The 25274-nt window shown below is 41.2% G+C and overlaps 2 protein-coding genes across 13 annotated transcripts in view; both read right to left on the bottom strand.

The window, feature by feature from the left end:
• Nucleotides 1-1436: 1436 nt before the first annotated feature.
• Nucleotides 1437-13480, bottom strand: LOC111968645 (zinc finger FYVE domain-containing protein 21). 6 transcript variants are annotated; one of them, XM_023994397.3, is made up of 8 exons: nt 13297-13480; nt 9894-9944; nt 9517-9685; nt 9011-9086; nt 8731-8822; nt 8307-8360; nt 4568-4698; nt 1437-4430 (listed from the first exon to the last, which is right to left on the bottom strand). In XM_023994397.3, exons 1-8 carry the CDS (start codon nt 13420-13422, stop codon nt 4380-4382), a joined length of 750 nt encoding a protein of 249 aa, XP_023850165.1. In that variant the 5' UTR covers nt 13423-13480; the 3' UTR covers nt 1437-4379. The 6 variants fall into 6 exon arrangements, with proteins under 6 accessions (XP_023850165.1, XP_023850166.1, XP_023850164.1 ...); XM_023994398.3 differs by having other exon boundaries at nt 1437-4399; nt 13297-13477; XM_023994400.2 differs by lacking the exons at nt 1437-4430; nt 4568-4698 and adding exons at nt 6587-6824; nt 6995-7125 and having other exon boundaries at nt 13297-13477.
• A 3806-nt stretch (nt 13481-17286) lies between these two features.
• LOC111968644 (kinesin light chain 1-like) overlaps nt 17287-25274 on the bottom strand; it is a 36978-nt gene continuing 28990 nt past the window's right edge. For 2 of the 7 annotated variants that reach the window (XM_023994389.3, XM_023994390.3), the window contains exons 14-16: nt 20428-20558; nt 18725-18791; nt 17287-17848 (exon numbers count right to left, since the gene is read on the bottom strand). In XM_023994389.3, the coding sequence (XP_023850157.1) occupies nt 17783-17848; nt 18725-18791; nt 20428-20558 (264 nt within the window). In that variant the 3' untranslated portion in view covers nt 17287-17782. Of the gene's footprint in view, nt 17849-18724; nt 18792-20173; nt 20257-20427; nt 20559-23248; nt 23636-25274 lie in introns of those variants that run through there. The other 5 variants (XM_023994392.3, XM_070445148.1, XM_023994393.3 and 2 more) reach the window with 5 other exon arrangements.

The raw sequence follows: 25274 nt of genomic DNA, 5'->3' as shown, positions 1-25274 counted from the left end.
ATATCATAGGAGGAGGAACTGGTACCAATCGTTTTTCCACAGGGGATTTTAGAAACTTTTATGTAGGCTTACCCTGGCATGACGTTTTGATAACCGTGTAAATCTCTAGGACAAGGTAACTTATCAATATATTCCCCTACAAAATGGAATGCTAATTAGCTAAGTTTTGTATTTTTATTTAACTAGGCAAGTCAGTTAAGAACAAATTCTTATGTACAATGGCGGCCTACACCAGCCAAACCCGGATGACACTAGGCCAATTGTGCGCCGCCCTATAGGACTCCCAATTACATCCGGTTGTGGCTATCATGAACATGTACAAATGCCACGATAATTGGAATGTGATATTGTACCCCCTAGCTCGATTGTCCATTATATATCATCTATATATACTTGTGTTCCCTTATGTACTTTCTGTTTTGATTTGTTGTTAATAAAATCAAATAAATAAATAAAATGCCACGATGGTCTGGACGAGATTGCCGAATCGAAGTAAAGGTAAGAATCTCTGGATTAACTAATGTTAGCTAAATTTAGTAATGAATAAATTGGCAAAATTCTGTGAACTGTCCTGTGCAAGTTTTACATTGGCACAATACCTGTTAGCAAAGGCGTCAGCTAGAAATGACGTGCGGGAGCTTGCAGGGATTTGTAGTCTTGCATGTCTACTTTGATGCTAATTAGCACTTTCGAATCTGAGTAAATAGAACTGAATATATTGATAAGTCACCTTGTCCGAGAGAAATGTACATGGTTATCAAAACGTCACGCCAGGGTAAGCCTACATGAAACGCAGCCCATATTTAAAGTGTATCTAAAATCCCTTATGGGAAAAGTGAATGGTGGAAAAACGATTTGATCCATTTCCCTGTTTGACCGCTAGGTTTTATGGGTATTATGACACCACTGTGGGGCTCTGTCAAAGCAAGTTAACATTAAGGTTAAAGAAAGTGTGCTTTAACAATTTACTAGATTTTGCTTACCACTACATTGGACAAAAATCAAGACGTCAATATTCATGGAACGCTTTTTGTATAAAATAATCTAAAACTATAGCTAAATTTGAGCAAATGATTAATCACAGCAAAACCTGCGATTTAAAAAAAAAAATATATATTTTTTTAAATGGACAGCCCAAATCTAAATACATGGCTCTGGTGACATGTTGCTTTTCAGTGTCATAATAATCTCATTCTAAACAATATATTTGTCCAAAAGGTGGTTTACATGTCTAATGTATTGCTCTGACCTTGTAACCTGAAATGTAGGACTATCAGGGCTAGATGAGTACACTTGCTGTCCCATGTGTACTGTTCCACCTTACCCATGGGCCAATCAAATTGGTGTTTCAAAATGAATTACTGACCTTTCATTTAATAATGCACTTTTCATTGGCATGGGTTCTGTGATTTGTAAATACAAATGTTATGAGAAGATACAATTACAAACACTTTCATTTATTGAGTTAACAATAAAAGAGAGGACATTGACACATACAATTAGAAACGGTAATAGAATTACTATTAGGTCAGTGATTGTAAAAAGAGAGACCATAAAGTGCAGTGGTACTTCATAACTGCTGAATGTATCAATTTGACAATGCCATTTAGTGCAAAATTTCAACTTGAATGAACACAATGTAGATAACAAAGAATTGAGTCTAACCATCTCAAATACTGCTGCATGATGCAGCAACAGATTCAATGTCCAGCATCAGGGCATTCAAATAGGCCTGTAGATCACTTCAGAACCATAGGGCAAGGATGTATAAAAGATTACACGATTTCAAATAATAAATGCATCCTAGATAACATCCTTGTGAACTAAGCAAGGACTACCAAAGGTCCTTTAAGTGAATTACCATATTAATGCCATTTCTTTACACACAATGCCTCAAACACATCCAGCAAAAAACATTTCAACATGCCTTTTACCAAATTAATACAATTGATTAAGGAGTGTAGCCTACTTATGTGAGCAGTACTCATGACAAAAATTTGACATTTTATCCAAAAAGGTAAAACCATAGAATATCAGTAACTTTCTAGATTTGGTCAAAAATGAAACCTCTTAAGTATTTTGTTTGGTATTTGAAGCATAATAAGTTGGATATAAGCAAACAAAACTGAAGAGTAAAAGTGTTGCTTCACACTTCAGTTTACCCTTATATTAAAGGGCTAGTTTGTTAGTTGTGCAATTCATTTATAAGCAAAGCAAGCCAACATGAGAACAAAATGTTTGTCATCTTGTAAGAAAAAAATTAAAGTATACAAGTGCTACAAAAACTATAAATACTTTAGCAGTAAAAAGTACATACACAGCATGTTGTGTTAAAATAGGAATATTTAACAAAATAGTTAATACAAAAATCCAATGCATGGGATTACATTTAAAGCATTTCATAAACTGTATACATACATGTACACTACCGGTCAAAAGTTTTAGAACACCTACTCATTCAAAGGTTTTTCTTTATTTTGAGTATTTTCTACATTGTAGAATAATAGTGAAGACATCAACTATGAAATAATGCAATAACCCAAAAAGTGTTAAATAAATCAAAACATTATATATTTGAAATTCTTCAGATATCAAGGCAAAGGGTGGCTGACAGCTTTGCAAACTCTTGGCACTCTCAACCAGCTTCATGAGGTAGTCACCTGGAATGCATTTCAATTAACAGGTGTGCCTTGTTAAAAGTTAATTTGTGGAATTTCTTTCCTTCTTAATAGAGCCAATCAGTTGTGTTTTGACAAGGTGGTGGGCCATACAGAAGATAGCCCTATTTGGTTAAAGACCAAGTTCATATTATGGCAAGAACAGCTCAAATAAGCTTAGAGAAACAACAGTCCATCATTACTTTAAGACATGTCAGTCAATCCGAAAAAATTCAAGAACTTTTTAAGTTTCTTCAAGTGCAGTCACAAAAACCATCAAGCGCTATGATGAAACTGGCTTGCATGAGGACCGCCACAGGAATGGAAGACCCAATGTTACCTCTACTGCAGAGGATAAGTTCATTAGTTACCAGCTTCAGAAATTGCAGCCCAAATAAATGCTTCAGAGTTCAAGTAACAGACACATCTCAACATCAACTCTTCAGAGGAGACTGTGTGAAACAGGCATTCATGGTCAAATTGCTGCCAAGAAACCACTACCAATAAGAAGAAGAGACTTGCTTGAGCCAAGAAACGAGCAATGGACATTAGACCAGTGGAAATGTGTCCTTTGGTCTGAAGTCCAAATTGGAGATTTGTGGTTCAAACCACCATGTCTTTGAGATGCGGTGTGGGTAAACGGATGATCTCCGCATGTGTATTTCCCACTGTAAAACATGGAGGTGGTGTTATGGTGTGGGGGTGCTTTGCTGGTGACACCATCTGATTTATTTAGAGTTCAAGGTACACTTAACCAGCATGGCTACCACAGCATTCTGCTGCGATACGCCATCCCATCTGGTTTGGGCTTAGTGGGACTATCATTTGTTTTTCAACAGGACAATGACCCAAAACACCTCCAGGCTGTGTAAGGGATATTTTATCAAGGAAAGTGATTGAGTGCTGCATCAGATGACCTGGCCTCCACAATTCCCCGATCTCAACCAAATTGAGATGGTTTGGGATGAATCGGACTGCAGAGTGAAGGAAAAGCAGCCAACAAGTGCTCAGCATATGTAGGAACTCCTTCAAGACTGTTGGAAAAGCATTCCAGGTGAAGCTGGTTAAGAGAATGCCAAGAGTGTGCAAAGCCGTCAAGGCAAAGGGGTGGCTATTTGAAGAATCTCATAAAATACATTTTGATTTGTTTAACATTTTTTTGGTTACTACATGATTCCATAGGTGTTACTTCATAGTTTGTCTTCACTATTATTCTACAATGTAGAAAATAGTAAAATAAAGAGAAACACTTGAATGAGTAGGTGTTCTAAAACTTTTGACCGGTAGTGTATATTTCACTAGAATCAGTGAATAATCTGTCAGCACTGAAAGCAGAGCAAAGACAGAATATATAAAGAAACTTCACTTGAACTATGTGTCACAGACCTTACATAATGCTTTTAAGGTAATTTGTCACATTAATGGTGGTGAAGGGAAAGGGTTATGCCAAGTGTCTTATGTCTATTATAGCATTACATAGATAGCAGTATTAGGATGGGTTATTGGCCAAATAGTTCAAGTGACGTGTGGCTAAAATGCGCTGTCGGCATTTAGAGAATGAGAGACTTAAGGGTAGGAAGGAAAACACTTGGTCTTTGCCATCTCACTCTCTAGTCATCTTTGCAATGAAAGGGAAAAGAGGGATACCTAGTCAGTTGTACAACTGAATACATTCAACTGAAATGTGTCTTCCGCATTTAACCCAGTCACTGGTCCCGAGCTTCATACAGCAGTTTGGCACCCTGTTAGGGAACAGATGTAGTACAGGCAGAGCTATACAAAATAACTATACAGCCATATACACACACACAGTACGCAATGGTGGGTCTGAAGCTTGGATATCACAACATACATTTTAAGTCAAATATAACATTCCTATTAAAACAAGCCAGACTGTTATTGTGGTGTACCTTGTGCATGGCAGCAAGCCATGAGGAGGCGGTTTTCTTGTCCTCTGCTGCCTCCATGCGTAGCTGCTTGGGGTCCTGAGAGCCCATTGGTTTGTAGTGGAGCAACATGCCACTGGCCCTGCAGTTTCCACCTGGATACAAAACACAAAGTTAGGCAAGGTTCAGTAACACACTCACTATACTTGTATAGACTCAAGGCTTTAGCTCAGATTGAAACCAAAACAGCTACCGGATGTTCAAACTAATGAACTTTGCGAGAAACGTACATTATAACAAACAAAATGATAAAGAAACCTAGCAATAGACTTAACAAAATGAGAACTTACAGCAAGTGTACAAAACATTAGATACACCTGCTCTTTCCATGACAGACTGATCAGGTGAAAGCTATGATCCCTTATTGATGTCGCTTGTTAAAATCTACATTCCAATCAATTTATGAAGGGGAGGAAACGGCTTAAAAAGTCGTGCTTTATTAACCTTCGAGACATGGATTGTGTATGTGTGCCATTCAGAGGGTGAATGGGCAAGATAAAATATTTAAGTGCCTTTGAACGGGGTATGGTATTAGGTGCCAGGCACACTGGTTTGAGTCTCAAGAACTGCAACGCTGCTGGGTTTTTCACGCTAAACAGTTTCCTGTGTGTATCAAGACTGGTCCAGCCAACTTGACACAAATGTGGGAGGCATTGGAATGCTTTCAACACCTTGTAGAGTCCATCATCTGATGATTTGAGACTGATGAGGGCAAAAGGCAGTGCAACTCAATATTATAAAGGTGTTCCTAATGCTTTGTACACTCAATGTACATTTGCTATGGTGTGCCCTAATGAACATGACCCTGGTCACAGGCAGAGGGGCAATGAGATTCACTCTGGGTGTATAATCANCCTGGCTCGCAGTTGGCGTTCCAATTCATCCCAAAGGTGTTCGATGGGGTTGAGGTCAGGGCTCTCTGCAGGTCAGTCAAGTTCTTCCACACCGATCTCAACAAACCATTTCTGTATGGACCTCGCTTTGTGCATGAGGGCATTGTCATGCTGAAACAGGAAAGGACATTCCCCAAACTGTTGCCACAAAGTCGGAAGCACAGAATAGTTTAGAATGTCATTGTATGCTGTAGTGTTAAGATTTCCCTTCACTGGAACTAAGGGGCCTAGCCCGAACCATGAAAAACAGCCCCAGACCATTATTCCTCCTCAACCAAACTTCACAGTTGGCACTATGCATTGGGGACGGTAGAGTTCTCCTGGCATTTGCCAAACCCAGATTCGTCCAACGGACTGCCAGATGGTGAAGCGTGATTCATCATTCCAGAGAACGCTTTCCACTGCTCCAGAGTTCAATGGTAGCAAGCTTTACACCACTCCAGCCAACGCTTGGCATTGCGCATGGTGATCTGTACGGAAACCCATTTCATGAAGCTCCCGACAAACAGTTATTGTGCTGACGTTGCTTCCAGAGGCAGTTTGGAACTCAATAGTGAATGTTGCAACCGAGGACAGATGATTTTTATGCGCTTCAGCACTCAGCGGTCCAGTTCTGTGAGCTTGTGTGGCCTACCACTTTGCGGCTGAGCCGTTGTTGCTCCTAGACGTTTCACAACAGCACTTACAGTTGACTGGGGCCGCTCTAGCAGGGCAGAAATTTGACGAACTGACTTGTTGGAAAGGTGGCAATCCTATGACGGTGCCACGTTGAAAGTCACTTGGCTCTTTAGTAAGGCCATTCTACTGCCAATGTTGGTCTATGGAGATTGTATGGCTGTGCGCTCGATTTTATACACCTGTCAGCAATGGATTTGGATGTAATAGCCGAATCCACTTATTTGAAGGGGTGTCCACATACGTGTGTGTGTGTATATACCACTAGAATCAGTGAATAATCTGTGGATCCCTAAGGAAGGGATAAGGATCCAAATCTGCCAGCACTGAAAGTAGAGTATAGACAGCATGTACAAAGAAACTTAACTTGAACTATGTCACAGATCACATAACAAATTACCTTAAAAGCGTTACGTGAAGGGAAATGGTTATGCCAAATGGCTTATGTATTTTATAGAATTAAGAATAGCAGCATTAGATGGGTGGTTGGCCAAATAGTGCATCTCAGTCACAATCCATTGAACTGTCAGCATTTAGAGAATGTGAGACGGAAGGGTAGGAAAGAAAACACTTGGTCTGTGCCATCACTCTCAGGCTCTGGGCATCTTAGCAATGAGTCACTGGTCCCGAGCTTCATACAGCAGTTTGGCAGCCTGTCAGAGAACAGAGACATAGTACAGGCAGAACTATTCAAAATAACTATTCAACCACATACACAGTACGTAATGGCAGGTCTGAAGCTTGGATATCACAACATAAATTCCAGTAGTATCAAATATAATCTTCCTTTTAAAACACAAGCCAGCCTGTTAATGTGGTGTACCTTGTGCATAGCAGCCAGCCATGAGGAGGCAGTCTTCTTGTCGTCTGCTGCCTCCATGCGTAACTGCTGGGGGTCCTGAGAGCCAGTGGGTTTGTAATGGAGCAACATGCCACTGGCCCTGGAGTTTCCCCCTGGACACAACACACAGTTAAGCACAGCCTGGTCTCAGACCAGACGTAACATAGTAAATATGTTATGTATGGTTACATAAGACAGATGGTTACTTAGGGTGGTTGGTCGGGGTGGGTGAGCATATAATACAAACATCTACCAACCCAAATCTCATCACGTACAACTTTAGCATTTTAGCAACTTTAACTACTTTTTAGTTACTTGGCATGTTGGCTAACCCTTTAACCTATCTCCTAAACTTAACCCCAAGCTAACATTCGCCACCTAGCTAGAATCCGTAACATATTGTACATTTTGCAACTTCGTAACATATTGCACGTTTTGCAAATATAATACAAATTATAATTCGTAACATATCATACAAAATGGGTGATGGACATCCACAAATATTTACCATACGAAACGTAACATATAATACTAAATGGAGCATCTCGGATTTTCATACAGAATAATACAAAATGCTATAAGACCAGGTTGTTAAGTAAGGTACAGTAACAACACTCACTATCTTGGGATGTACTCTAAAAGCTTCAGCTCAGACTTTGTAAACCAAAACTGCTACCTGGCTGGTGTTCAAACTAATGACCTTGGTGAAAAAAAAATAAGTAACCTTACAACATATCTCAAAAGGACACAATAGCAAACATTGATTAAACAAAACATGCAAGTGCTTCTTTGTTAAAGACTGGCATGTGCCATAAATCACTAAGAAATCTTTAGACTTGAAAAAATAAACAACAACATATCAGACGTTCACAGAAGAAGTTGATAGGAATGAGGGAATATGTTTGGATGTCTTGAGCTGTGAACTGGGTTGTGTTCAGTAGGCACAAAGCGGAAGAAAACAGCCCAAACTGAGAGAAACAGGAAGGTGCCACATGGAAACTGTCAAATCAAGTGTTTTGATATGGTGTTGCCTAATGAACACCAGCCTGGTCACAGTTAGAGGGGCAATGAGGCTCACTCTGGGTGTTTAGTTACACACAATCCCCCCCATGGAAGCATGCATGGGACACGGATTTTAAGGACGTTGCCTTTGTTCTACCACTGATATAAAATGCATGTACAATGATAACAAAGGCATCCTTATCAAAAGCAGGGCCAAAAACTCTGGAGGCAGGTGAACTTAAGATGGGGAGGAATAAGGGAGTGGGGGACGAGGGAGTATAACAGTGCTAACCTTCAGAGATATACTGACTGTCCAGCAGACTGGTGTAAGTGTGTATGTCATTCTCTAAAGCCAAAAGCAGAAGGGCCAGGCCGCCCAGAGGCAGGGTGAGAGAGGGAGAGAGTGTTAATAATATAGCAGAGGAAACAGTCAGGTACCAACACCAACTTACTGTACTTACCATGCTGTTGGATCAGTTATGGGGTTTCAAATCAATACAATGAAGAGACAAAGTAATCAGAATTTTACTGTGGATTTATGATTACACTTCTGGTCATAAAGAGGAGAGAGCTAGTTCCTCCACCCACAGGAAGCCATAATGTCACTTGATCAATAAGCTTTCAACAAGCTGCACTGTATCACTGCTGTACTCTCGTACTGAGGGAGATAAAGCCAGGCTGTTAACAAACACAGGACATCTGATACAGAGCCTTACCTTCGGGGGTGGACTCCTCTGTCAACACCTGCATACTGGAGATCCGAGACAGCTCCACCTCAAAATGGCTCTCCCCATCTAAGAAGAGATACCTGAGGAGGGAGAAATAAAAGAGCAAGAGAGGAGTTGAGACAAAGTGATGTACCGAAAGTCTTTCAGTGGAAAATTTGTATTTTTCTAGTGGTTCTATCAAAGCATGTACTTTCAGCATTAACCTCAATAACTCCATCCTAGATACGTTTCCTGTGTGCCTGTGTGAAATATAAAACACTCACGATACCTGTGGTTGTTGGAGAGACGACACATCATGGTCTCAGACTTCTCGGAGGTGCCCAAAGTGACAATAAATGTACCACCTGAGTTTGACAAAGTAGTAATGTTACCAATGAGTCAAATTAAACAAGCATGCCAATCAAAAATCACTAAGAATCCATCAAACTGTAGATACCTCCCAGTCCACTGGTGTTGTTATACTAAGAATACAGCATTGATTGACCATGCTAACATGACCCCATTAGTCCAACATGCTACAAGCCTTTGTCTCCAGTTCCCCCTCCCCACAGTATGTCACTGCCACTGCAACCAGCCCTTGCCCTGGATCTCATCATGCTGCTAATGGGTTTTTCATTACAGGCCTGGCTGAGTGATGCAGTGTGGAGGAGTCTATTTAGAACCACACTGGCTAGCCCTGCTCACTACAGTCCCTATACACACAGCTGTTAACATAGACAGGTCTGTGTGTTTGGGTGTCCTCCTGACACGATTGATTCTTCCCTTTAAACTCACCTCCCATAAGCACTTTAAGCTGTTTGTCATAGAACTCCATTTCCTTCTGGGAGACCCGGCTGCACTCTCCACACTGCCGGACCGGGTCAACGAAGCACATCCGGGGAAGAGTCACCTTCTTACTGCAGCACTTATCACAAAAACACCGGCCACACCGCCGGCAGTGGTGCTGAACACCAACAGAACAGGAGAAGGAATGCAGAGGGAGTGATGAGGGTAAAGAAGGAATGCACAGTCCCATACATTCCAGAGATCTTAACTGTGCAAAAGCATTTAAGGGCTACAAAAACAGTTTGGGTCCACAGTCAGGTAAAGCCTAGGCCTATAACTTGTAATTTATCTGATATATTATGGGATCATAGTAAAGTAAGTCAAACCTTTCTTGTAAGGAAGTCAAATTTTTTGGTGCACTGCATACAGCTTGGGCACTGTAAGAGGAACAGGACATTAGCCAACAGTTAGTTGGTTCACTCAAGTTCAAACATGGACACAACAACCTCTATCACAGTTTAAATGGATTACCAAAATACCTCTCCCTTTCAATAACACAATCATCACAAACCTCATAGTAGCATAATCCCAGACTGTAAAGTAACACTGACTGTTTTAAAGTAACTGTCCAATGAAAATATCACTTTAAAAAAAGTGAATATTCTGTTAACTCATACCCAAATAATGTTGTTGACTCATCCTATACTCATATGTGGCCAAAGCAGAAATTGGAGAGAGAAACCCCAACTCAAACACGTATCTCAAACAGATGTTTTAAAAAATGCTTGCCATTTCCTCAGGACGAGCTGGCCAAACATCAGTCTACTTGCATGAATATTTTTCATGACATGTATATGCCCACACTATTCCAACTCAGAAAAGCTGCTTTTTAACATTAGGGCTGGGAATTGCCAGGGACCTCCCGATAAGTTATCGCGATACTTGCCGATACGATATGTATTGCGATTCGATATAGAGATGCACAATACATCGGTGAGCATATCGGAATCGGACGATATGAGCTAAAAATGCCAACATCGGCCCGATGTCTAGTTTAACGCCGATGTGCAAAACCGATGTCAAAGCTGACGTGCATACCTAATAGGTATTACCTATATAAAGTGTGTAGATGACGTAATGATGCCACGAAAAATAGAGCAACAGAGAACAAAAGCAGAAAAATACTAAGGGCACACTTCCAACAACTAAACAAGTTCAAGTCAAGCAGTCATATATAAGAGTAAGAAAATTTCAGCGAGACAACTCAAAGGCAAAATCCATTAACGCCAAGATAATGGAATTCATTGCCCTTGACAATCAACCGTCCTCTGTCGTGGATGATGTTGGCTTTCGCCGACTGGTCGAGCACCTCGAGCCCCGGTACACACTACCAAGTAGGCACTATTTTTCAGATGTTGTCCTACCGGAGTTACACAGTATTGTTATAATGCACATCTATGAGCTACTTGTTATGGGTGTCACTGGTATTAGCTTCACGACTGACATTTGGACCAGCGATGTCAGCCCCATGAGCATGCTGAGTCTGACAGCACAGTGGGTCGACGAGGATTTTGTACAGAGGAAAGCCGTATTGCATGTTCAAGAATGTGCTGGTTCTCATACCGCTGCTGCCATTTAAATGGCATTTGAGAACATGTTTGAAACTTGGAAACATGAACACACTCCTAGCACAATTTGAACAACTGACTTGAGAAATAAGCTCAACTGCATCTGCAGCAGACGTGATACCCTCTGTCAAGGCATTGAAAGGCCTGCTCAACAAAACTGCCGACAAACTGTGGGGTTAAAACTTACAAAAGTACTCAAGGCTGTGAACAAGCAATTCGGTGCCATTCTCGCCGAGCCTCTTTACAGTGTTGCCACCATGCTCGATGCTAGGTACAATGACCGCTACTTCGATGCAGACAAGAAACAGGTTTTACGTGAAATGTTACATACACAGCTGGACAAAATGGAAACGGACCGAAGAAAAACACACAGAAGAAGAGGCAACGGACAGAGCTGAAGCTTCACTGCTTGACATTTATGATGAAATCCTGGTTGAGACTGAACTACTTAACAATGAAACAGCACAGCAAGTAAGTGAAAGAAATAGGTTTTGATGATGATTTACTGGTAATGGGGACATGCGGAAATGCCAACAAAATAACTTTTGTGTGTTTGTGTGTGTAACCTTTATTTAACTAGGTAAGTCAGTTAAGAACAAATTCTTATTTACAATGACGGCCTACCCCAGCCAAAACCAGACGACGCTGGGCCAATTGTGCGCCGCTCTATGGGATTCCCAATCACAGCTGGATGTGATACAGCCTGGATTCAAACCAGGGACTGTAGTGACACCTCTTGCACTGAGAAGCAGTGCCTTAGACTGCTGTGTGTGTTAACTATTTAACTGTACTAGAATGTTTAAAAGGCTGCTGAAATTGTAAATATCGGTATCGTTTTTTTTGTCAAGGAAAATACCAGAATCGGCCAAAAATGTCATATTGGTACATCCCTAATTCGATACTGATTTTATTGCAATGCAATGTTCCAAACATATTGCTCACCATATTTCATGAGAAAACAAGTTTTGATGTCATGGAAATAAGTGCTGAAAACTAATTGTCTCCATATTTAAAAAGATGGAGAACATGCTATGAAGGAAAAATACTGGAGTTTTGGTGCAGGTACAGCTAACTAGCACAAAAATAATTGTTATTGACAATACATCAAATCATTTTGACTAAAACAATCCCGGTTTGTAACTGTTTTGATTTTTCCCACCATTACTATTCAACATAGTTAATTACCATTATCTGGAAGGGAGAAAAATTGAATTGTAGGTAATTATCGATCATATTTCATAGAAATGTGGAAACACTCGATAGTTACTTTAATACCACCACATCTTAAAGCTGTGACCATTCAAACACACATAGGTGGAGAGGCAGTGAGGTGTGAAGCTGCTGGGAAGGATTACTGTACTCCATCACACAGCCATGTCCCATGCCCATCCCCCACATTCATTCACTCACACCCTCCATTGTTCCCTTTCTTTGACATTCTCTCACTCACACCCTCCATTGTTCCCTTTCTTTGACATTCTCTTGCAGTCCAGGGCAGCATCACTGACAGCAAAACAGTGCTTTCAAATGTAGACCCAAGATCATGGACCACTGGCATGTGTACATCTCGCAGAGAAGGCGAGAAATAAGGTTTTAAGCTAACTTGCCGTCATATGAACAGCAATTACTTGCCGAGGCAGGTGGCAGCTTTTGTTCTGTATTTTGGTAGACCCTGTTGGAGTTGCAAAATACTGTAGCTAGCTAACGTTAGCTACTGTAACGTTAGTGATGGCTCCATGTTGCCTACTTTAAAACGTTAACAACTGTGGCTAGCTACCGGTAGCGCTTGGCATTTACAGTTAACAAACTGCAGAGCACTGTTAAAACGAAACCCCGCTATTTCTACAATTATCTTCTTCAAATTAGATTTTAACCTAACCCTAACCACACTGTTCACGTTATCCTTATGCCTAAACAAAAAAAACATATATATTTTTTACAATAGACAATTGTGACTGTGGTAACTAGCTAGTGACAACCCTACCAGATAGAACAACGAGTCTGGTCTACTAAGTTTGGTTAGCTAGTTATACAAATATTTGACCCTATTGTACTGACAGTGGCCAGCAGCAGCAAGTATGCAACGCCCAGTTCAGGGGGCCAAGTCCGTTTGTCTGAGCGGCGTTGCCCTCTTGTTATTTCAGCCCCAATAGTCACTTACCTCTTTGTCCGGGACCCACTGAGGTTCATCTAACGAAAAAGGGCTGTTAAACGCTCCATTCTCCGGGACCATTCGAAGTCCACTTGGGCTTCGAACCAATTTCTTGCCATCAGGCACTGAAGACATTTTTCCACAACCAGCAATTATAAAAATTAAAAAAATACGCCCATACCCCAAAGACACGCCTATTTAATTGATTGACATACCCGTTATCCAATATAAATACTTGGAGTAAAATTACTGATGTCATGTGATGAACTGTATTGCGTTTTATATCAAAATGTGGGTTGGACTTCGCTGTCCGTGAGACGAGAAAAACATGCTCTCGTGTTTGTCAATAAAGCACTTCTGAATAAGCTACCTTCTTATTTATCATCACTCATCAATATTAGAATTAGAATTCCTAAAACCAGGTCTCAAGCATGGATTACACTTGAGGCCCATGCGATTTCCACAGAGTTGGGTATGGCTGCCTTTTCCTGTTACGCTCCTTGCCTATGGAATAGCTTGCAGACTAAACTTAAACTTGACTCTTGTCCCCCTTGCCAATTTTAAATATTTATTGGAGGATTTTTATTTTTGTATTGCTTGTAACTGTTTCGGGTAATGCAAGTCATTGTGCTGTTAGGGAAATAACCTATGTGTAAATGTAATCTGTTGCTGTATTTTTTTGTGTTATCTGTGATCGTTTTGTTTGTCTTATGTAGTTTCTTAATCATTGTACCTAAACTGTATGTGTAAACATGTATACGCAGGGCCAAGCTGTAAAAGAGACCTTGGTCTCAGTCTGTGTTCCTTGTTGAAATAAAGGTATAACAAAAAAAAACTGGAGCAAACGCAAAGTGATGTTGTTTTGGTTTTATGACGCCACCCATTGACTGTGCCAGTCAAAAAAGTCATGTTTTTGCTCATGAAACAATTTCTTTGCAATAGAAAATCCTACATGCTTTTTTGATTATAAGAAATACATACAACCAATAAATAAAAAGCAATTTACGGTTTCTATGCCTGTAGTTTTCCATGTGGGCCAATCAGTGAATTCTGAAAACTATGCAAGGATTGTTCCATGGGGTGTGGTTTTTGGGCATTCTTTTAGAATCCGTTTCTTTTCTTCCATTTGTTATAGTGTTCTAACGATTAATATGTTATTGTTCTTAGCTCCATCCGTTGAAAACAGACATGTGAAACGATTCTGGGGATAAGCATGGGCATGGGCATGGGTGGCGAGTTAATATGTAAAACTTGACTATTCAGATTTATATTTGGCCATATAGTCTGTTAAAAATAAATATAAAAACTTTGGGAGCCATGCCATTCTAAATATGTTTATTCTATCAGTAAGATTCATGGGAAGATTGTTACATTTAATTAGATCTGCTTTCATGTTGTTGATTAATGGGATAAAGATATCTTTATATATACAGTGGGGAGAACAAGTATTTGATACACTGCCAATTTTGCAGGTTTTCCTACTTACAAAGCATGTAGAGGTCTGTAATGTTTTTATCATAGGTACACTTCAACTGTGAGAGACGGAATCTAAAACAAACATCCAGAAAATCACATTGTATGATTTTTAAGTAATTAATTTGCATTTTATTGCAAACAGTTTTGCAGACAGTCTGAGCACTGATGGAGGGATTGTGCGTTCCTGGTGTAACTCGGGCAGTTGTTGCCATCCTGTACCTGTCCCGCAGGTGTGATGTTCGGATGTACCGATCCTGTGCAGGTGTTGTTACTTGTGGTCTGCCACTGCGAGGAAGATCAGCTGTCCGTCCTGTCTCCCTGTAGCGCTGTCTTAGGCGTCTCACAGTACGGACACTGTGACCTTAATTGCCTACCGTCTGTAAGCTATTAGGGTCTTAATGACCGTTCCACAGGTGCATGTTCATTAATTGCTTATGGTTCATTGAACACGCATAGGAAACAATGTTTAAAGTCTTTACAATGAAGATCTGTGAAGTTATTTGGATTTTTACAAATGATCTTTGAAAGACAGGGTCCTGAAAAAGGGACATTTCTTTTTTTGCTGAGTTTACATTGGACACTGCCACTTAAATACTGTTGTCAGTGTGTAATACCTTGTTAATTAAATGTAAGTATAGTGGCTGGTGGGGCTCTACTTGGGGAGACCGAAGTGAGATGAGTGGAGGCACCACACATACTTCAGGGAAGTGTCAGCCACCTCAAACCCTCCACCTGCATTCTAATATTGTATATTTTTTCAATTTATTCAAGACTCATTCAAGATTTTAGATTCCCTAAAACATGATCACTTTTGAAGTGTATGATGATTACAGATAGGGTATTTAATAGGGTATTTAATAGTTGTTGGATTTAATGAACATCCAGTAGGGGGCGCTGAGAGAACGATAATTATCCTGTGTGTATCTCCTCTCTCCACTGCCATGCTCTGCTCTGTGATCATGCTCATTTATCAGACCAAAGAATGATAGAGAGACTAAGAAAAACATTTGTATAGTTTTATTCATACAATTTATACCATATAATATATTTTTTCAGAACAAACACTTCACCACAGTTCAGGCTAAATGGATCCAGCCAGCACAGCAGTCATCCTAAGGGAAAGGGGCTGGAAGTTTGGGTAGTTACCAATTGTGTTCCTATTGCCAGTCTAGCCCAGGACATCCCCAAACATACACACACTCAAGCCCAACCCCAAACAAAAAAAAGTTAACTTGGACAGTCTGGTGCATTGACTGTGTCACAAATAATAGGGTGATGTCATCATTAAGATTTCCCAGCAGTGTTTCACTAGTTCAGGGTGTGTTGTCCTTCTCCATAAGATTCTGTGCACCACCTCAAGTGACTCAGAAGCTGCGTTTACACTGCCAGCCTAATTCTGCTATTTGTTTTATTTACTGGTCTTTTGACCAATCGGATCAGCGCTGAAAAAGATCTGATGTGATTGGCCAAAATGCCAATTTGTGGAAAAAAGGTCAGAATCGGGCTGCCTGTGTAAACGCAGCTATTGTACCACTGCTCATAGGATTACTTGCAAATTACTAACTACTCCATGGTTCACTCTGCTCATGACAACTTGCTTGTTTATCATAAAAATATGTCCTGTTCCTTGGATAGTGTAACCGGTCTTGTCAATTTAACCCTAATTAGTAATGTTTCACCCCTCTTTAAGTCATCCTGGTGAGGGACTGGGGAAGTTCCTGGGCCTATGATGTCTGAAGTCAAATGTAACAGTCACCTTCCTTACATAAGAGAACGCTATCACACATCCCCATCAACAGACCACATTAACAGTCCACTCAACAAGCAACCCAAACACATGTCAGTAGGATCATGTCTGTGGACCTAAAAAAGGCACGCTTCGGAAACGAGCAAACGTTAACTTGAAAGTTTTGAGAACAAAGTAAAACGATGTAAATGTGGGGGTGACAGCAAGTCCTATAATGGATAAATAAAAACATTTGTTGAATTTTTTGGTTGGATATTTAATCTAATGAAGTCCAAGTACTTCAGCTTAATTTCACTCTTTATACATAGTCTTACTCTTGATTCATCATTCAACATACTGAAACAGATTGGTACAAATTAGTAAACAATGTCTTTACTCCAGATTGTAACAATATTTGTATGCTATTACTGGAAAATGCATTTGATTGTAACAGGTTCTTGTGTTAAATATCTAGTGCAGTCAGTGTATATCAAAATTAGCTTCGCTAGCCATCTTCTGTTCTGTGACAATCCTGAGAAATCGACCAGATCTACTTAATGTGCCAACAGAACGATCCTGCCTCATAACTTCACATACATTTTGAGCAGTCTCTTGACATTGCAGTAACATCATGAAACTAGAAGCAGAGCTATCAGTTTCAAGACCTCTGATACAAAGAAATAAGATTCCCCAGATCAGCATAGGAAATAAAATAAACCATAATTTACACAACCCAAATGTAAAACATAAAACTTAATACAACAAGCACATCTAGCACTTCAATAAGAACACACAGGACATACATTTGGATGAAAGGGGGTGAGACAGCAGAGTTAAGTACTCTATTGGGACCTCCTGAACTGCTCACATATTCCATTCAAGTGATAACCAAATGATTTAAGTTACGATTTAGATCTGTGGAGGTAAGGTAGGACAAAGCAACCACACACACAGAAAATACAAAAATGAACATTCTCTCATTTGAGCACTTAACTATAAAATATAGGTGCATACTTACATCCACACACACACACATTTACACTTGACTTAGCGTTATACATTTGTCATTCATTATAACTAATCTCATATTGCTCGATATATATTGATAGAAAAAAAGAGAAAACATTTCAATAAAAACACCTAAGCAAACCAGTGATGAGATCAAAGTGCAATGAGATTGTGAAACCTACGTACTGTAGCCAGCTGTATACCTACAACGGGGAGGGGGTTGTTCAGGAGACTGACCCCATGACCTCTGTCACCTCTCCACTGGAACATTCTGAGTTCTGACCTTCAATGCGCCAGGTCAGTGTGGCTGGCACTCAGGTCACGACTCTTTCTCAGATGATTATTTCGCTCCTAGAGTAGGCAGCAGAGAGGGCATAGGGTTCAGAATAGGTTGAAGAACTAAAGAGAAACAGTTCATGTACACGGTCCACATCACAGACAAAACATCCTTCACATTTCCATGGAGAAAAGGTCTGTTTTGCTTGAATATGGAATACAGACATGAAGGGTTCATGATTGATTACTGTTGAAGTATTTGGGGGAATGTAGTATACAATATAAATGAGATGCCAATATGCTGAAATCTGGTGCACTACTGTATTCTGCAGTCACACCCTTATCGTATGGTAGGTTGGCAGAACCAATATCCCATCATGTAGAATGGTACCATAGTCCAGTGATGCATATTCTCAAATAAATCCAGTCATATTTATCGTGGTGAACAATTGATAGCAGTCAGTTTATAAAAGGATTAACATTGGAGTCAATTAATGTGGAACGTTGCAAGTAGAATTTTGAATGGTTGCTGTTGATCATCTGATTACAGACTACTATACCTGGTTCACCTTAAGTCTAATTTCATCATTACAGCCACATAAATCAACTGTCAAAAGGTATAATTTCCTACATCTACCGTGCACATCATTTATTACTGTGAGTTGTGACTAAGGGGTTATAGATTAGTGTACACACAATGAGAAACATGTTAGTCATTACATTAGTGACCAGTTTCTGAGATGACTGCACAGGTGGATAGGGGCAAGGGCCAGCTTGACCACAGATCACAACCAAGAGGACCATTGGGGAATTGTTGTTTCATAAAGTCTCAGAGTAGTGTGTAAGAAAGAGGGAGGAAGATTAACACATGGGATGGTGAGGGAAAAGAGACCCGGGGGAAAGATTGAGTGATGTGAAAGATGGAGTGAGAGAGACAGTTAGGCTCCTTACTTGGAAGAGGTCTCCGGTAGCCTTGTCCACCACGTTTAGAACACCCAGTGAGCTGGCTCGCTTCATGCTGCACCCAGAACAGTGGCATGCAAGGAGATGTCAGTGAGAGCCGGGTTGAGGGGTCAAGAGTCAGGGGTGAGGAGAGGGACATGTGGCCCATGGAGATGGTATGTGGGTTAATAACAAAAATGAGACTCACTCACGGGTTAGTTTCCCCAGACAATGCCCCGACACAAATACATAAAGCCATGTCTATGAGCTAAATCATAACATATGGGTTAAAGGACACACTTAACAAAAGTTGAAGAGAGTGTGACAACAAATTGATTAAAGGGAGTAGTGTTCTGTGCCAAGTTCATTGAATTCTGTTGATACAGCGCTCTACTGTCTCTTGGATTAGAGAGGTCATCATAATGGGGTTAAATCGTCATTAATAAAGAGTTAAGAACGTTAAAATGGTCTGTGACAGAAAGAGCAGAAGAGAGGAAAATGAGTCAGAAAACAGAATGTCAACAAACAGATGAGGCATGCAGTAGCCATTCACTTGGAAAAGTTTATTAGTCATAAATAAAAACACAGCATAGATAGATGTATTAGAATATTAAAATAAAACAAAATGCCCATGCAGACAAAAATTAATTCACAAAAAAACACTGATATTTGCACCTTCTTTTGAAAATGTGGTGAAAAAAGGAAAACAAATAAAATGTGGTTTTCATATGCAGGCATTTCAAAGCAGGCAATTAGTAGTAGTTTGGTCATCTAGAGGTCTTAACCATTTTCTATTTAGTCCTGTCTCTAAGCCAGATTGTCCCTCACAGCTGATTGAGAGTACTCTGTGTACACATGGCCGCGGAAGGTTGTTTTGCATTGTGCGTATGTGAGTATTTTTCTCCGCTCATACAGGAGTAATAATGGCCTAGTTCACTATTTTTGTGGAAGAACAATTATTATTTTTAAAGCAGATGTTACTTTTTATACAAGTTATAAGGACATAAAATAGAGAAGCTCACTGCTGACTGAGGCACTAGGAGTCGGAGTCCTCTGTAGTTTCAGAATCAGTCCGACTTGCTCTGCCTGTCAGCTCAAAGCACTTCCCTCACTGGACATATCCACACAGGCAATGTAGTCTGGAATAGTACCCTGTTTCTAGAGCGTGACATTGAGCCAGTAAAAGTCTGTACCAGTCACAGTATGTGGCATTCATAGTGTATGCAAGTGAAAATGCACAAGTAACAGGCTCTTGAATGTGTTAGTTAGTGCAACCCCCAGTGGATCATTAGCAGTGCCAAACAGGACTCAGAGTTACACCAGAGTTAACCCACAGCAGAGTAGAGATCCCTCCAGGAGCAGGGTGGCTTAGTCTTTTCTGGGGCTCCCGAGTGGCGCAGCAATCTAAGGCACTGCATCTCAGTGCTAGAGGAGTCACTACAGACCCTGGTTCGATTCCAGGCTGTATCACAACCGGCCGTGATTGGGAGTCCCATAGGGTGGTGCACAATTGGCCCAGCATCGTCCGGGTTAGGGTTTAGCTGGGGTAGGCCATCATTGTAAATAAGAATTTGTTCTTAACTGACTTGCCTAGTTAAATAAAGGTTAAATACAAAAAGATACAAAAAATACTTTTTTTGAAAAATAATATTTATTTAACCTTTATTTAACTAACTGTGCATGAAGGGGTCAAAGGTGAGGAGAATAGTTACCCAGAGTTTTTGGGGTCCCACTCCCGTGAGCTGCCACCCTTCAGCTTGCGGACCAGTTTCTCACTGCTGCGGCGAATAGAGGCACGGAGTTTACTGAAGGAGCCGCTCCGCTTCAGAGAGCCGGAACCGTCCTGATGAGAGAGGTCAGAGGGTTACTTTCACACTCACATCTTGCATACACACAGGTAGAGACAAACATGCATGCAGAGTTGCACACACCCCCACATGCACGCATACTCAGTACAGATATGCATGCACGCACAATCAAAATACAGAGAATTGGTTCAGCAACTTCTTCTGTCTGCATATGTGATGGACTGTGCATGTGCTTGTTTTTGCATGTGCATCCGATTAGACTCTCTGTTGAGACAAAACATTTCGGCCTCATCCGTGTGCTATTCAGAAATGATGCTATAAAGAAATTAGAGAAGCCCTCCAAAAACATTGTATAAGGTTATGCTCACAATAGTTCTCTTGGGTCAACAGAGCAGAGCAATGTAAATTCCTTCTAAAGCTTTTCATGCTTTATTCATCTACAACAAGGTAGCAATATCCATCCTGCTATGTTTGATCAGATCTTGGAGTAACAGCTTTTCATGCTCTGTGGTTATTCACATACAGTGGGGAGAACAAGTATTTGATACACTGCCGATTTTGCAGGTTTTCCTACTTACAAAGCATGTAGAGGTCTGTAATTATTATCATAGGTACACTTCAACTATGAGAGACGGAATCTAAAACAAAAATCCAGAAAATCACATTGTATGATTTTTAAGTAATTAATTTGCATTTTATTGCATGACATAAGTATTTGATACATCAGAAAAGCAGAACTTAATATTTGGTACAGAAACCTTTGTTGCAATTACAGAGATCATACGTTTCCTGTAGTTCTGACTAGGTTTGCACACACTGCAGCAGGGATTTTGGCCCACTCCTCCCTACAGATCTTCTCCAGATCCTTCAGGTTTCGGGGCTGTCGCTGGGCAATACGGACTTTCAGCTCCCTCCAAAGATTTTCTATTGGTGGTCAGGTCTGGAGACTGGCTAGGCCACTCCAGGACCTTGAGATGCTTCTTACGGAGCCACTCCTTAGTTGCCATGGCTGTGTGCTTCGTCGTTTGTCATGCTGGAAGACCCAGCCACGACCCATCTTCAATGCTCTTACTGAGGGAAGGAGGTTGTTGGCCAAGATCCGCGATACATGGCCCCATCCATCCTCCCCTCAATACGGTGCAGTCGTCCTGTCCCCTTTGCAGAAAAGCATCCCCAAAGAATGAGTTTCCACCTCCATGCTTCACGGTTGGGATGGTGTTCTTGGGGTTGTACTCATACTTCTTCTTCCTCCAAACACGGCGAGTGGAGTTAGACCAAAAAGCTCTATTTTTGTCTCATCAGACCACATGACCTTCTCCCATTCCTCCTCTGGATCATCCAGATGGTCATTGGCAAACTTCAGACAGGCCTGGACATGCACTGGCTTAAGCAGGGGGACCTTGCGTGCGCTGCAGGATTTTAATCCATGACGGCGTAGTGTGTTACTAATGTTTTCTTTGAGACTGTGGTCCCAGCTCTCTTCAGGTCATTGACCAGGTCCTGCCGTGTAGTTCTGGGCTGATCCCTCACCTTCCTCATGATCATTGATGCCCCACGAAGTGAAATCTTGCATGGAGCCCCAGACCGAGGGTGATTGACCGTCATCTTGAACTTCTTCCATTTTCTAATAATTGCGCCAACAGTTGTTTCCTTCTCACCAAGCTGCTTGCCCATATGTCCTGTAGCCCATCCCAGCCTTGTGCAGGTCTACAATTTTATCCCTGATGTCCTTACACAGCTCTCTGGTCTTGGCCATTGTGGAGAGGTTGGAATCTGTTTGATTGTGTGTGGACAGGTGGTCTTTTATACAGGTAACGAGTTCAAACAGGTGCAGTTAATACAGGTAATGAGTGGAGAACAGGAGGGCTTCTTAAAGAAAAACTAACAGGTCTGTGAGAGCCGGAATTCTTACTGGTTGGTAGGTGATCAAATACTTATGTCATGCAATAAAATGCAAATTAATTATTTAAAAATCATACAATGTGATTTTCCGTCTCTCACAGTTGAAGTGTACCTATGATAAAAATTACAGACCTCTACATGCTTTGTAAGTAGGAAAACCTGCAAAATCGGCAGTGTATCAAATACTTGTTCTCCCCACTGTAGCTCTGACCCCTAACCTCTGACCTATCCACTAGGACACCACCATAGAGAAGAGAAGGAAAAGAAGGAGGGGTCACTTTACCATGGTCCCGGAGTTGATCTCTACCATCAAGATTTAGACACACACACACACACACACACAGCAGAGAGAAAGAGAGAGCACACAAAGAGGCTACAGGCAAAGATGTGGGTGAGCAAAGAGTTACGCTTTATTAGAAGTTAAGAGATACATACTATAAGAAGCACAGACAGGACAGAGTAGATTAGTAGGAGCCATGAAGAGAAGTGTCCAGATTCCACTCTGCAGAGTGAGGCATGTCCCACCCCTCTGTCCTATACCACCCTCTACACTCCCCATCCCCTCCCACCATCTGGCTCTGTATAGACAGGAGTACACAGGAGCTGCATTGTCTTCTGACACCCCCTCCTGATCAGGACATGACAACACTGTTAAGTTTGACATCAATAGGACCATATGGAGCACAGGATCAAACACTACTAAAGAAACTGGACAGCAGCCTAGAGCCACCACGGTACTCTGAGGGAGCATACAGTATGATGATCATGCCACCAACTCATAGAATTCACAGTATGTTAGTTAAATCACTACGAGCAAAAGCAGACCGGTATGCATCATTACTTCTAGTAAATGCTGGAAACGCAACACCACACACACCCTACTGAGAGATAGAACAGATAGAGCGAGGAGACACAGTATTTAAGTACAGCAAAGAGCAAGATAAGGTAATGGCAGGAGGCAGGAGTGGCTTGGTTTGGTTCTGAGACATAGAGCCCAGCCCCCCTGTCCCCTGGTCCCATTGACAGTGGATAGGAGGATAGAACTAGGGACATCTTGGCCCAGTAGAGTCACCAGACAGACAGCCCAGAGGAGGAGAGAAGAGCCTGAAGAGAAGACACAACTGCAAAGCTGGAGGGGTGGCAGGCGCGCTGGCGTCCGCCATGCAGAAGACAAGTACTTAGAACCACAACAAGGCATCTGGGATTATGCCTGCCGGTCAGACAGGGTGCAGAGAGAGAGGAAGAAAGAAAGAGAGACAAATTAAAGGAATACCAAGAGAGGCAGAAGAGGGTATTGAAAAACAGAGATGAAGATGAGGTAGAGTAAAGTGAGAAAATGAGGAAGAGAAGGAAAGCAGAGCAAGTCAGACAGACAGACAGCAGCAGTCAGCCAGTGTTTCCCCTACAGAGACAGTATTTCTCCAGGTAGGGCTGTGGCGGTGCTTTACAACTGCAGAAGGCATCAGCACTCAAAATTAGCAACAGCTAAAGAGATTTATAGGGCAAAGGAAACTCTAAGCAACCACACAAATCCAGGGACCAATGGTAAAAACAGTAGCCTAAAAACTAATTGAGGAGTGAATTAGATCAGTCCTTATGGCACTTGAATCCCTTATCAAGTGCATCCAACTGAAGCAAAGGCAGCATGGATTTGGAATTGCTCATATGACCTCAGAGCCTAAATGGTCAGTTAAAGTATCTCTCAATACACTGAGGTCCTAGCCAGTATGAGCTAACCAGTATCCTGGTCATGATGGTACATTTGGTACTTGTCATTTGGAAAGCGAATGAATAGAACTATAGTTAATGAATATATCAGGCTCAATTCAGCCGATCTAAAAAAAACTGTAAAGTTTATCCACAAAACAACCAACAATGTGACTATAACCCCAAACTAAACTAAAACAACTGCCTGTGTGTTCTAACCCAGTTAGGTTTCTATAATAAACATTAGTCAATTCCCTGTACAAAGCCATCAGCCATTTTCCACTGCCAAGTTCAGAGGACCTGAGGCTCATCCATGGGCAAATCAAATCAAAGCTCCGGAAAAAAAACAAAAGACGACAAACAAATGGAAAATAGGACTAAAGTGGGTGACAGAACACCAAACAAAGCAGAAGTGAAGGGGGTATTCTTGGAGAGATACTGTGTCTGGGGAACAGTCTGTTTTCTAGCACACTTAAATCATAGTTACACACACAGTAGTACAGGTTTTACTCAGAGAGGAAACAACAAGTTAGCCCACCACAGCACTGCATGCACAGACAAAGGGATGCAGACAGTAAATAGACACTCAGAATCAGCTAGAATAACGGGACAGGTTGTATGCTGTCCCACCACTCTGGCTGGTAATAACCTGCCACTGGATGCAGAGAAAAAGACAGCAGGGGTACTGTATCACAATCATCATACATGTTTAAGTCTGTCCATCCATCCTTACCAGTATGTACTGTGTGTGTCTGACAGAGGTTTCAGCTCTACAGGTCACACAAACACATACTGTGTCTGAGCAAACACACACACACACACACACACCACACACACACACACACACACACACACACACACACACACACACACACACACACACACACACACACACACACACACACACAAGCAGCGACCAATGGGCAGGAGAGGCACATACAGTACAGACAGTAATCACAAACACACATGATGAAAGTGTCAGAGGGACATTGAAGATGTACAGTACAGAGCCCACATGCATCAGTAGTGATGAGAACATGAATGAGTCACCATGGCGACAGAGGTGTTGTTTAACAAGTTGTTAGTGTCTGACAGACAGTCCGATAGGTGAGCAGTACAGTAGAGAACACAGGTTACGAATG

The sequence above is a fragment of the Salvelinus sp. IW2-2015 genome, linkage group LG9 (assembly GCF_002910315.2).
Source record: "Salvelinus sp. IW2-2015 linkage group LG9, ASM291031v2, whole genome shotgun sequence".
Lineage (NCBI taxonomy): Eukaryota > Metazoa > Chordata > Actinopteri > Salmoniformes > Salmonidae > Salvelinus > Salvelinus sp. IW2-2015.
Note: the sequence above shows the minus strand (reverse complement) of the source record. Positions and strands in the feature narration are given on the sequence as shown.

Bases quoted from the DNA above. Each gene is read 5' to 3' on its own strand.
- LOC111968645 (XM_023994396.3), bottom strand. From the start codon at position 13,422: ATGTCTTCAGTGCCTGATGGCAAGAAATTGGTTCGAAGCCCAAGTGGA. The intron at 9,945-13,296 runs GTAAGTGACTAT...TTCCTCTTACAG, and splicing joins AGTGGGTCCCGGACAAAGAG to TGCCCAAGCTGTATGCAGTG. The intron at 9,686-9,893 runs GTTTGACTTACT...GTTGGTGTTCAG, and splicing joins TTGACTTCCTTACAAGAAAG to CACCACTGCCGGCGGTGTGG.